Source organism: Dama dama, chromosome 2 (genome assembly GCF_033118175.1).
Source record: "Dama dama isolate Ldn47 chromosome 2, ASM3311817v1, whole genome shotgun sequence".
In the NCBI taxonomy this organism is placed as follows: Eukaryota; Metazoa; Chordata; class Mammalia; order Artiodactyla; family Cervidae; genus Dama; species Dama dama.
The window spans coordinates 33104572-33119104 of NC_083682.1; the positions used below are offsets into that span (position 1 = coordinate 33104572).

General features: G+C 41.6%; 1 protein-coding gene across 3 annotated transcripts in view; it reads right to left on the reverse strand.

The window, feature by feature from the left end:
• The window catches only part of NARS2 (asparaginyl-tRNA synthetase 2, mitochondrial), a 132251-nt gene extending 125332 nt beyond the window's left edge, over positions 1–6919 (reverse strand). For all 3 annotated transcript variants that reach the window (XM_061168357.1, XM_061168347.1, XM_061168368.1), the window contains exons 1-3: positions 6432–6919; positions 1538–1647; positions 1055–1175 (exon numbers count right to left, since the gene is read on the reverse strand). In XM_061168357.1, the coding sequence (XP_061024340.1) occupies positions 1055–1175; positions 1538–1647; positions 6432–6785 (585 nt within the window). In that variant the 5' untranslated portion in view covers positions 6786–6919. The remainder of the gene's footprint in view (positions 1–1054; positions 1176–1537; positions 1648–6431) is intronic.
• Positions 6920–14533: the final 7614 nt, after the last annotated feature.

The window sequence follows — 14533 nt, forward strand, 5'->3', positions numbered from 1 at the left end:
GGTCTTTTCCAATGAGTCTATTCTTTGCATCAGGTGGCCAAAATATTACAGCCTTACCATCAGTTCTTCCAGTGAATATTTGGGGTTGATTTCCTTTGGGGTTGACTGGTTTCATTTCCTTACTGTCCAAGGGATTCTCAAGAGTTTATAACCTGTTTATCAACCTATAAATAAAAAGCTATGACCACTCCAGTAGTCTTGCCTGGAAAATCCAATGGACAGAGGAGTCTGGCGGGCTATAGTCCATGGAATCACAAAGAATCAGATGCAACTGAGCTCACACACACTAACAGGAGAGTGTTCCAAACACAAGAGTAAACATGTCTTAATGTAGCATTTATCTTTGTTCAGCCCAAACATCACCACACTCTAGCACTGTCCAATAGAATTTCCTGTGATAAACAGAAATGCTCTGTATCTGTGCAATGCAGGACGGAAGCCACTAGGTGCACGTGACTACTGAGCACTTGAAATGTGGCTAATGCCACTAAGGAAGGGAATTTTTTATTTAATTTTGAATCATTTAATATTAAATAGCCACAGGTCGCTAATGGCTACTGCACTGGATGATATGGTTCTAGATAATGGAAAAGTCATTTTGAGGCAGAGCATTCCTAAGAACTCAGTCTGCCCTGGTATGTCTTTGTCACTGTAGCTCACTAGGCAGGCTTGTAAAAGTGGCAAATTTCAACAGTGAAAGGCACCACAGAGTTGCATGGAGTAACACTTAGTTCCTACTCCTAAGACTCAACCATTTACATTCTGCTATACTTTCTACATTCCTCAGTCTATAATCTGTTTCAATTATCTAGGAAGTCATGATCAAAATGTTCCAAGCCATCTTCCTATCATCAAACATAAAACACTGAGTTGCTTCAGTTGTGTCCAACCCTTAGCAACGCCATGGACTGCAGCCTATCAGGCTCCTCCATCCATGGGATTTTCCAGGCAAGAGTACTGGAGTGGGTTGCCACTGCCTTCTCCTAAAACACTGCTAAAGTTTTAAATTAAGCCATTTTTAAAACAGCCTCTGTAAAAGTGTTACAAAACATACCTTGGCATCACAGTTGCCAACAACTTCAATTTTTTCTGCCTTCAGTTCCACATTTTGCTTTTTGGATGGACTTTTTACCAGCTGCCCTTGAACTTCCACAGAACTCCCAAAAGCCAGTTCTCTACAGTAACAAAAAACCAACATAAACAAGATCTAACAAATAGCCCTCATATTAATATAAATCTTGCTATCAAAACACTAAAGTATTTAATGATAGAAGTTTACCCTTAATTGGGTTAAGAATTACATGTAGTTAAAAAAAAAGCAAAGGATAGGTAGGGGATATTGTCATCTGAAAATGTTAAAGAAGAAAACAATCTTGATTCTAAGCATTTGGACTTGAGCATCAATGGTATGAAAAGCAGATCTGTTTAGAAAGATCACTGAGGGGCAATATGAACACCTGGATGACGGAAATGAGGAACAGAGGAGATGAAAAAACAAACAAAAAACCCCAAAGTATTCTTAAAACAAAAACCTCACCTACTGTCAAAGCTTGAATCTGCTACAACCTGAAGGCTTTCCAAAGACGACCCATCATTTATGTGCAGGAACAGGACTTCCTTCTGGGAGCGGACTGAACGAATCCATCCCTGATGAGAAATACTTCTAAACGTGAGTTTAAAACACAAACATTTTATATTTTCATTACATATACACACAGAAGACTAAATGAAAAACGAAAAAATCCTCATAACACTGCCCGAACAAATCAATTGCTTTTATAATAGTTCATCCACATGCATATATAATTTTATATGGTCCTTATCAAAGTGAAATATAGCTTTGGCATTCCAGTGTTGTTTCGTTAATAAAGCTCACCATTTTGAACAGATGCCCCAAATCCCATTAGGTTCATGAGCCTAATTCATGTAACCAGTCCCCCAATATTCCAGGTTTTCTTCCTGCCCCTAACCCCTCCCCTTCACAACAGGGTACATATCTTGGTTCCTTTGTATCAAATTCCCAGAGAGATTATGTACAGACTAGAAAGGTCTTCATGGGATTTCGTTATTTTTCCCAAAGTACCACACAAAAAGAGTTCTCAAGAAACTTAGTATGAACACACACTAAGTAAAACACAAACTTTCAAAGACACTATGAATTTAAATGACAGGTACGCATGAGGGCTTCCCTAGTGGCTCAGTGGTAAAGAATCCGCCTGCCAGTGCAGGAGATGTGGCTTCGATCCCTGGGTGGGGAGTATCTCCTGGAGAAGGAAATGGCAATCTGCTCCAGCATTCTTGCCTGGAGAAGCCCATGGACAGAGGAGCTTGGTGGGCTACTGTCCATGGGGTCACAAGAGTCAGACACAACTTAGACACTAAACAACAAGAATGTATGAGTACAAATGAGATGTCTTCAAGTAGACCAGTAACACTAAAAACAGCTCTCTGAGAGATGACAACTGACTTACATTTAACTAGCATAGAAGTTGAGAATATTCTAGCAGTCTTTCAACAATTATGAAACAACTGAAAGGTGTCTGATTAACCATTTAAACACTGGGAAACCATGATTGGCCATTAAACTTGGGGAAAGTGGTATGATCCTACTTAGAAAAACTGTATTCACCCTGGCTTTCTTTGTATCATCAGCACACTCTGTAAACACTGTTATTCAAGCCCTTCTATTACTTATTTGCATGTTCATATTTGGGGGGTTTAGGAACATTTGTAGTTGCCTTGAAGGCTATTGTCAGGGACACAGTAGATAACCCACAAGTATTTTTCAGTGGAAGAATATCTATCATGCACTGAACACCTACTATGTGACAGGCATTTTACTACCTTCTTCATATACTGTCTCAATCTACTCCTCACAACAGCTCTATGGATTTTCATTAGTCACATCTTACAAGTGAAGAATTGAGGCTCAGAGAAGTTAAATAACTTGCATAAGGTCACACTGCCAGTAAAGGATAAAGACTGAATTTGAACTCAAGTCTACCAGGAAGCCCTTGATCTTTCTCCAGGGCTATACCAAATAAAAGGTAAATTACCTCAGTCTCATGCACAAGGCCCTTCATAACTTGGAGCAAGGTCAATCAACAGTAATTTCCAGAGCACCACAGGCTTGCTTTTTACTTGTTAGTAAAAGTTAATGTTTATGGAACACTGTTTAACGTGCTTCTTACTTCACTCTGTGAAATAAGGACTACCATTATCTCCATTCTTATAAGAGGAAACTGAGGTTAAGAGCACATAAGTGACATGCCCATCATTAACAAGCTACCAAGTGGAGAGATTTAAAGGTAGGCAGCTTGACCACAGGTCTGTCACACTGCTATACTCCATTTTGCTCTTTAAAAATATTTATCTACTTAATCCTCACAAGAACTTAATGAAGTGAATATTAACATGTTCAGTTCAGTCGCTCAGTCGTGTCCGACTCTTTGCGACCCCATTAACCATAGCATGCGAGGCCTCCCTGTCCATCACCAACTCCTGGAGTCCACCCAAACCCATATCCATTGTGTCGGTGATGCCAACCAACCCTCTCATCCTCTGTCGTCCCCTTCTTCTCCTGCCCTCAAACTTTTCCAGCATCAGGGTCTTTTCAAACGAATCAGGTCTCCACATCAGGTGGCCAAAGTATTGGAGTTTCAGCCTCAACATCAGTCCCTCCAATGAACACCCAGGACTGATCTCCTTGCAGTCCAAGGGACTCTCAAGAGATCCCCAGCACCACAGTTCAAAAGCATCAATTCTTCGGTGCTCAGCTTTCTTTATAGTACAACTCTCACATCCATACATGACTACTGGAAAAACCATAACCTTAACTAGATGGGCCTTTGTTGGCAAAGCAATGTCTCTGCTTTTTAATATGCTGTCTAGGTTGGTCATAACTTTCCTTCCAAGGAGTGTCTTAATTTCATGGCTGCAATCACCATCCGCAGTGATTTTGGAGCCCAGAAAAATAAAGTCAGCCACTGTTTCCCTATCTATTTGCCATGAAGTGATGGGACTGGATGCCATGATATTAGTTTTCTGAATGTTGAGCTTCAAGCCAACTTTTTCACTCTCCTCTTTCACTTGCATCAAGAGGCTCTTTAGTTCTTCTTCACTTTCTGCCATAAGGGTGGTGTCATCTGCATATCTGAGGTTATTGATATTTCTCCCGGCAATCTTGATTCCAGCTTGTGCTTCTTCCAGCCCAGCGTTTCTCATGATGTACTCTGCATATAAGTTAAATAAGCAGGGTGACAATATACATTATCATGTTAGGGATGAAGAAACCTATTCAGAGAAGTTAGGATAACCTTGTTAAGTACTCAAAAGTTACCAAGTAGTAGAGCTGGAATTCAAATACAGTTCTTAGTTCAAAGGTCACATTTTTAATCAATAAATTCTTCTGAAATGCTCTTTCCACCCCCTCCCCCCTTCCTCTACCCAGGAACACATTCTTCAGGATTCAGCTGAAATGTCACCTCATGCAAGAAGTCTTCTTTGACCACCTCACACTCTTAAGAACTTCCCTCTGTCTTCCCAAAGTTTTCTATAGAAATACAGCTAATACTTCTCATATTGTTATAATTTCTTGTCTTAGGCATCAGACCAGGGCTGTATACAATACAAAGTGAGCCACACATGTAATTTTACATGTTTTACTGGTCACATGAAAAGTAAAAAGAAATGACTAATTTTAAGCAGTATATTTCATTGAATCCAAAATATATATCAACACGTAATCAATATAAAAAATACTGAGCTACTTTGCTTTTTTTTTTTTGGCTCTTCAAAATTGGTGTGTCTTTTACAACTACATTACCACTCAATTCAGATGCTTCTAAATTAGACTGTTTTTGCCACTGTTTAGTCACTAAGTTGTGCTGGACTCTTCGAAACCACAAGGACTGTAGCCAGTCAGGCTCCTCTGTCCATGGCATTTCCCTGGCAAAAACACTGGTGTGGGCTGCCATTTCCTTCTCAACGGGATCTTCCCCCATCCACAGATCCAATCCTCCTCTCCTGCCTTAACACTAAGCCACCTGGGAAGCCCCAAAATTAGACTGTACAGCACTGAAGCTGCTAAGCTAGGGAGTAGGTTCTGTTCTTAACTCCTCTCTAGACTACCACACAGAAGGTATCATTAATGTATGTTGAATTAACAGATGAATGTAAGAAAATGATTTGTATCATAGGAACCCATGAAAACCAAAGAAACACAAAGAGGGGGAAACTGGTCACACAACTAGAAATCAAGGATATGTGAGGACAACAAAAATAACTGTATGAGTGTTACAGTAACCTAATAAGTCAAACCACCTTGCTTGATCTGCTCCTTTAAGCAGGAATCTTCTGTGTGAAGCTCCTGCAAATATTATTAACAAGAGAAATGTTAGCAGCTAACATTTACTGAGGTGGACCACTGTCCTAAACATTTTATAACTAATCTTTAGGACTATGAACTAAGGATTATTATTATCTCCATTCTTATAAGAGGAAATTGAAATTTAGAGAACATAAGCGATACGCCAATCATTAACAAGCTACTAAGTGGCAGAGATCTAAACCTAGGCTATTTGACACCAGAGCTCTTTCAAACTGATACACTCCATTTGTTCTCCTAATTTACTGCATGTTTGTATGTGTGTGTGTCCCCGTACCCATGGACTGAAGCCCGCCAGGCTCCTCTGTCCATGGAATTCTCCGAGCACATACACTCCTACACTCCATTTGTTCTAATTCTGTGTGTGTGTGTGTGGTGGGGCGGGGCGATGGACTGCAGCCCACCTGGCTCCTCTGTCCATGGGTTTCTCCTACACTGCATTTGTTCTCCTAACTCTGTGTGTGTGTGTGTCCTAATTCATTGCGGGGGGGGGGGGGGGGGAGGGAGTGTCCCAATGGACTGCAGCCCACCAGGCTCCTCTGTCTATGGGTTTCTCCAGACATGAACACTGGGGTGGGTTGCCACTACCTTCTCCACCTAATTTACTAACATAAGTTATATGTGTAGTTAAAAGTTGAATAAACGGTATGGTTTGGTTGACCAAACGTTTACTGCCAACTATGTGTGAATACCAAGACGGGTAACAGACAGTTCCTGCTCTCAAGGAGCTTTGTCACTGTTAACACACCGCATGAGGGGCAAATGAAAAGGGGTTCGTTCATTTTTCTCTATGATTAACAACAACCTGCGTCATGAAAGCAAACTTTCAGCACTTTTCAGGCACTGAAACCGTTTTCCGAAAAGTAACGGTAACCAAGGAAAGGAGAAAAACGTGGATACACGCTCGCCTGTATTTTCTAACTTTCCCCGCCGGTCATTCTGTCCACCGACAAGCTGAGAGGTAGGTGAGCAGAAGGACAAGCTTAGAGGCGGATGCGCCACATCCGTCAACAAGGACAAACCCGCCCCCTGCCGACACACTAACCTGGACCTTAACGCGCTCCCCGTTCGCGCTCTGGACCCCCAGGGCGCCCCGCACGCTCATTCTGGCTGCAGGTCTGTGCCTCGGGCAGGGAGCCGAGGAGCAGGAGCGCAGGGCTCGGAGTAGGCACCGCGCCCCGAACATCGCGCGGCCGTCCCAGGCCCTCCACGGGACCAGCCCTGAGGCCAGCGCGAGCGGGCTCTGCCGGCGGGGACCCTCTCTCCTCCCCTCTTCCGGGCCGCAGCCCCACACTCCAGCGCAACAGAGCCCCACGCGGGCTTCCTTCCCCTTCACGGGCCCCCGTTTGGTCCCCACAGGACCTCTGCTTCCCGAAAGGGCGGAACGGAGACCGCTCATTCAGCGGCTAATGATGAAGAGAAAGCTTCTGCTCCCTTTGGGCAAGGAGAACACCTGACAGACTCCCTCAGATTCTAAACCCACGCCCCGAGCGCCGGCTGAAACACGCGCGGCGGTCACCCGAACGTCACCACGCCAACGTCCACGTCATCACGCTACGAGGAGGTGCCGAGGGCGCATGCGTACTTACGACTCCGTTTAAAGAGGCGCTGGGGAGGAGGAAGGGGCGGAGTCAGGAGCTGGGGTGGGCGGAGCTAAGACCCAAGGGTTGTAGAGATTAGCAAGGAACTAGATAACCTACCTAGGCTGATGTCTGACCTTCCGTTTCTAAAGCTTCCAGGTGAGGAACTTCCCTGGTGGTCCAGCGGTTAAGACTCCGCGCGCCCAGCGCAGGAGGCTCAGGTTCATCCCTGCTCAGGAAATTAGATTCCGCATGCAGCAACTAACGATTCTGCACAGTCGCCAGCGGCAACTAAGACCCAGCGCATCTAAATCCATAAATTAAATAATTAAAAAAAAAAAAAAAAGACGTCTTACTCAAACTAAGTGAAACCCTGATTTCATTTTTTAAAAAATAAAGCTTCCAGCTGATGCTTAGGAACACAAAGTGAAAGACAAGGAGTGACTGATGGAGAAAGAAAGCGGACCAGAAGACTTGAATTGTTGAGAGGATTAGCGTGACGATATCAGTTCTGAGAACAGAGAAAAACAAGACAGAGCACCTGCTCAAGTTAGATGGGGGGTATCAGACATCTAAATAGAAAACTGAATAAAAGGGTGATCAGTTCCCTGACACTGCCTCAGCGTGCGATGATAAAGATGGCTTGCTGGAGCTGGTAGCCCTTTGACAGGTAAGAGTAACTGAAGTCTTCAAACAGGGTAGTCAGAGAAGGCAGGACAGTGTGAAGCTGTTGGAGAGTGTGTGAAGGAATTGCTGGGCATTGCCTGCCAGAATCTTCAAGCCTCTCTCTTTCCTTTTTCCAACACAGTTATCTGCATTTGCCTGACCTGGAAACAATGACTCTTTCATATATTGTCACCTTTTAATTAAACCTACAAAAACACACAATTTCCCCCACATAACTCACTCATACTCATGAATTAAGTTTTTCTATATAATTAAAAGACAGAAATAAGGGCTAGTTACTTAAAGATGCACTACTCTTATACCCAATTTTATAAGTAAGAGAACTTATTAAGCACAGAAAAGTTAAATGACTTACTCAAAGACATACGTTATATAAGTGCGAGATTTAAACCTGGAAATCTTGATTCCATCATTTCAGTTCAGTTCTGTCATGTTTGACTCTTTGCATCCCCACGGACTGCAGCACACCAGGCTTCCCTGTCCATTGCCGGCTCCCAGAGCCTGCTCAAACTCATGCCCATCAAGTTGGTGATGCAACCCAACCATCTTGTCCTCTGTCGTCCCCTTCTCCTCCTGCTTTCAGTTTTCCCCAGCATCAGGGTCTTTTCCAATGAGTCAGTTCTTCACATCAGGTGGCCAAAGTACTGGAGTTTCAGCTTCAGCATCAGTCCTTCCAGTGACTATTCAGGACTGATTTCCTTTAGGATGGACTGGTTGGATCTCCTTGCAGTTCAAGGGACTCTCAAGAATCTTCTCCAACACCACAGTTCAAAAGCATCACTTCTTCAGCACTCTGCTTTCTTTATGGTCCAACTCTCACATCCATACATGACTACTGGAAAAACCATAACCTTGACTAGATGGACCTTTGTTGGCAAAGTAATGGCTTTGCTTTTTAATATGCTGTCTAGGTTTGTCATAGCTTTTCTTCCAAGGAGCAAGCGTCATTTAATTTCATGGCTGCAGTCAGCATCTGCAGTGATTTTGGAGCCCAAAAAGAAAGTCTGTCACTGTTTCTATTGTTTCCCCATCTATTTGCCATGAAGTGATGGGACCAGATGCCATGATCTTCGTTTTTTGAATGCTGAGTTTTAAGCCAGTTTTTTTCGCTCTTGTCTTTCACTTTCATCAAGAGGTTCTTTAGTTCCTCTTCACTTTCTGCCATAAGGGTGGTGTCATCTGCGTATCTGAGGTTATTGATGTTTCTCCTGGCAATCTTGACTCCAGCTTGTGCTTCATCCAGCCTAGCATTTCACATGATGTACTCTACACAGAAGTTAAATAAACAGGGTGACAATATACAGCCTTGTTGTATTCCTTTCCGGTTTTGGAACCAGTCCATTGTTCCATGTCAGGTTCTAACTGTTGCTTCTTAACCTGCATACAGCTTTCTCAGGAGGCAGGTCGGGTAGTCTGGTATTCCCATCTCTTGAAGAATTTTCCACAGTTTGTTGTGATCCACACAGTAAAAGGCTTTGGCATAGTCAATAAAGCAGATATTTTTCTGGACATCTCTTGCTTTTTCTATGAGCCAATGGATGTTGGCAATTTGATCTCTGGTTCCTCTGCCTTTTCTAAATCCAGTTTGAACATCTGGAAGTTCTTGGTTCATGTACTGTTGAAGCCTGACTTGGAGGATTTTGAGCATTACTTTGCTAGTGTATGAGATGAGTGCAATTGTACAGTACTCTGAACATTCTTTGGCATTGCTTTTCTTTGGGATTGGATGAAAACTGACCTTTTCCAGTCCTGTGGCCACTGCTGAGCTTTCCAAGTTTGCTGGCGTATTGAGTACAGCACTTTCACAGCATCATCTTTTTTTCTTAATTAATTTTTTTCATTATTTTTATTAGTTGGAGGCTAATTACTTTACAGTATTGCAGTGGTTTTTGCCATACATTGACATGAATCAGTCATGGATTTACATGTGTTCCCCATCCTGATCCCCCCTCCCACCTGCCTCCCCATCCCAGCCCTCTGGGTCTTCCCAGTGCACCAGCCCCGAGCACTTGTCTCATGCATCCAACCTGGACTGGTGATCTGTTTCACACTTGATAATATACATGTTTTGATGCTGTTCTCTCAGATTATCCCACCCTCACCTTCTCCCATAGAGTCCAAAAGTCTGTTCTATACATCTGTGTCTCTTTTTCTGTCTTGCATATAGGGTTATCATTACCATCTTTCTAAATTCCATATATATGTGTTAGTATACTGTATTGGTCTTTATCTTTCTGGCTTACTTCACTCTGTATAATGGGCTCCAGTTTCATCCATCTCATTAGAACTGATTCAAATGAGTTCTTTTTAATGGCTGAGTAATATTCCATTGTGTATATGTACCACGGCTTTTAAATATACTGTCTAGGTTTGTCATAGCTTTTCTTCCAAGGAGCAAGTGTCTTTTTAATTTCATGGTTGCAGTCATCATCTGCAGTGATTTCGGAGCCCAAGAAAAGAAAATCTGTCACTGTTTCCATTGTTTCCCCATCCATTCGCCATGAAGTGATGGGACTGGATGCCATGATCTTCATTTTGTGAATGTTGAGTTTTAAGCCAGCTTTTTCACTCTTGTCTTTCACTTTCATCAAGAAGCTCTTTAGTTCCTCTTCACTTTCTGCCATTAGGGTGTTGTCATCTGCATATCTGAGGTTATTGATATTTCTCCTGGCAATCTTGATTCCAGCTTGTGCTACTGTTAATATTAATGTATAATGTTAATATATTCTTCACATACTCACTCATTCATTCCTCACAATAGCTCTCTAAAGTAGGGCGGAAGCATCATCTCCAGTTTCCAAAGGAGAATCTGAAGCTCAGAGAAGTTTCATAGTTTGTGCCAAGTTACACTGGCAGTTTGGCAATATCCTTTCCCTGGTTTCTTCTCTTTGCTTTCAGGAGTTCCTTACTTTCTTATACTAGATGACCACAACAAAATAACCTACAGTCCAAGCTGCCTTTCAGGTTTAGAGTGAGGAGGCATCAGTGGGCACAATAGAGCATGACTTCAGAAATATAGAAGGAACCTCTTTCTCAGCTGGCTCTGTTGGGACTTCACACCCTTCCTAGGCCTACCTCATACCACCCAGCCATGTCTCACCCCTCCTGGGCTAGGAACATGTTAGTATCCTCCCCCTCTTTAGACACAAGGGCTAGAATCAAACTGGAGATAAGACCAAGCTCCCTTAAACCAATGTTTTCCAACTGTGGTCATGGTGCAGTACACTTGCATATTTAATAGCAAAACTAATGATGATTCACAAAATTAACTTAGTAGGTTTCAACCAGAAGAATGGAAAGGAATAAAAGAATATCCATGTATGCCTAGGATAATAAGTAACATTTTGTGAAATTTCTAAGATGTAAATGAATTTCCTAGTATGGATGGGCAAGAAAGAGTTCAAAAACCACTGGCCCTAGGGCCAGCGATATGAATGGAATTAGGCCCCTGCCTGAGTCTCTTGTCAGTCCCCCAGAGAATCTGGTTAATTCCAGATGCTTGCTGCAACTTTTATATACTGCATATTTAAAGTTTTCCCTGAAACAGTGTCAACAATTTTTATTACTACTATTATGAAAAACTAAGCACAAACATGAAAAATGTTTGGGCAGGAACAAATGGTAAATTGAAGAAAGTAGGAAAAACCACTACACCATTCAGGTATGACCTAAATCAAATCCCTTATGATTATACAGTGGAAGTGACAAATTGATTCAAGGGAATAGATCTGATAGACAGAGAGCCTGAAGAACTATGGATGGAGGTTCGTGACATTGTACAGGAGGCAGTGATCAAGACCATCCCCGAGAAAAAGAAGTGCAAAAAGGCAAAATGGTTGTTTGAGGAGGCCTTACAAATAGCTGAGAGAAAAAGAGAAGGTAAAGGCAAAAGGGAAAAGGAAAAATATACCCATTTGAATGCAGAGTTCCAAAGAATAGCAAGGAGAGATAAGAAAGCCTTCCTCAGTGATCAGTGCAAAGAAATAGAGGAAAACAATAGAATGGGAAAGATTAGAGATCTCTTCAAGAAAATTAGAGATAACAAGGGAACATTTCATGCAAAGATGGGCTTACAATAAAGGACAGAAACAGTATGGACATAACAGAAGCAGAAGATATTAAGAAGAGATGGCAAGAGTACACAGAAGAACTATAGAAAAGAGATCTTCATGATCCAGATAACCGTGATTGTGTGATCACTCACCTAGAGGCAGATATCCTGGAGGGTGAAGTCAAGTTGGCCTTAGGAAGCATCACTTTGAACAAGGCTAGTGGAAGTGATAGGATTCCAGTTGAGGTATTTCAAATCCTAAATAATGATGCTGTGAAAGTGTTGCATTCAATATGCCAGCAAATTTGGGAAACTCAGCAGTGGCCACAAGACTGGAAAACGTCAGTTTTCATTCCAATCCCAAAGAAAAGCAATGCCAAAAAATGTTCAAAGTACCACACAATTGCAGTCATCTCACATGCTATCAAAGTAATGCTCAAAATCCTCCAAGCCAGGCTTCAACAGTACATGAACCATGAACTTCCAGATGTTCAACTTGGATTTAGAAAAGGCAGAGCAACCAGAGATCAAATTGCCAGCATCCGTTGGATCATAGAAAAAGCAAGAGAGTTCCAGAAAAACATCTATTTCTGCTTTATTGATTTTGTCAAGCCTTTGAATGTGTGGATCACAGCAAACTGTGCAAAATTCTGAAAGAGATAGGAATACCAACCACCTTACCTGCCTCCTGAGAAATCTGTATGCAGGTCAAGAAGCAACAGTTAGAACTCGGCATGGAACAACAGGCTGGTCCCAAATAGGAAAAGGAGTACGTCTAAGCTGTATATTGTCATCCTGCTTATTTAACTTCTATACAGAGTACATAATGTGAAATGCTGGGCTGGATGAAGCACAAGCTGGAATCAAGATTACCGGGAGAAATATCTATAACCTCAGATATGCAGATGACACCACCCTTATGGCAGAAAGTGAAGAGGAACTAAAGAGCTTCTTGATGAAAGTGAAAGACAAGAGTGAAAAAGCTGGCTTAAAACTCAACATTCAAAAAATGAAGATCATGGCATCCAGTCCCATCACTTCATGGCCAACGGATGGGGAAACAATGGAAACAGTGACAGACTTTCTTTTCTTGGGCTCCGAAATCACTGCAGATGCTGACTGCAGCCATGAAATTAAAAAGACACTTGCTCCTTGGAAGAAAAGCTATGACAAACCTAGACAGTGTATTAAAAAGCAGAGACATTACTTTGCCGACCAAGGTCCTTCTAGTCAAAGCTATGGTTTTTCCAGTAGTCATGTATGGATGTGAGAGTTGGACCATAAAGAAAGCCGAGCACTGAAGAATTGATGCTTTTGAACTGTGGTGTTGGAGAAGATTCTTGAGAGTCCCTTGAACTGCAAGGAGATCCAACCAGTCCATCCTAAAGGAGATCAGTCCTGAATAGTCACTGGAAGGACTGATGCTGAAGCTGAAACTCCAATACTTTGGCCACCTGCTGTGAAGAATTGACTCATTTGAAAAGATCCTGATGCTGGGAGAGGTTGAAAGCTGGAGAAGGGGACGACAGAGGATGAGATGGTTGGAGGGCATCACTGACTCAATGGACATGAGTTTGATTAAGCTCTGGGAGTTGGTGATGGACAGGGAAGCCTGATGTGCTCCAGTCCATGGAGTTGCAAAGAGTTGGATAGGATTCAGGGACTGAACTGAATGGAACCAATGGTGTATCTATAAAAAATCTCTCCAACCACCCTCTTTCCTTATACCATCCTCAGTAGTAGCTACTATTTATCTTTACATACATTTTCTAGGCATAAAATTATATATATTTATAAATACATATATGTATGTATATACATATATATACATATATATGCAATTAAACAGTTCTTGTTCTATACTTTCTACCTAATATAAAGATATTTCCACATAATTTACATAGAACATCTATATGACCTGTAATGGAAGTATGTGACTCTACTTTAAGTCTGAATTATAGTTAAACAATTTTCCCTACTGTGTATATTTATGTTGTTTTTGATCCTTTTTCTCATGTCCTATGTATATAAAAATTGTATATATACAGGATAAACTCCTAGAAATAAGACCAAAAACTTGTTTTAAAAATACCTTTAATGTCATTATCTTTGTCTAGTCACTCTCTCCACCCCAATTTTGAGATCTTTCCCACCATAGTTTTACTAGTTCTGGCACTTTCTATGTTTTTGGTCAAGAGCTTGTGGAAAATTTACAAAATAAATTCCTGTAATGCTCTGTGACCACATTGCAGATTAAAGAAAACATATTTACCTCCCAAGGGTGCCTAAAGGGTACATGACTCTGTAAAGTTTAAATTTAGCAGAGATTGGATACAGCCTGCCACTAGATGGAGTGCTACAAATTCTGATTTTTTTCACTGCTACTGTTGGAGTTTAATATTTGTTTATTGGCTGACCCACTGGTAAATATTTGCATTTCCTAAAATGGGGTGGAAAGTAGATTGTAACAGCCTTTGCAAATAGGTAAATGGGTGAAGCATACCAATTTTTATGCCATATTACTTGGGGTCATTTGGCTTACAGTAATTGTCTGGATTTTTGCTACTGAGGATAAAAGGTTTAAAAAAATATTTTGTTATGAATCAAATAGCAGAGCAATGCACAAATGTGTAGGTAGGAAATGGTTATAAAACGAACACCATCCAGGTCATGAAGAAGAGCACTGCCATCGCTCTTCTAGCCCCAGCCCCTTCTCCTTCATATCACAACTTCCCTACATTTCTGACCTCTGTGGTAATCTTTTCTTTATAGTTTTACCGTTTCAATATGTAGTCTAGACATTATCATTTAGTTTTGCCTGGTTTTGAA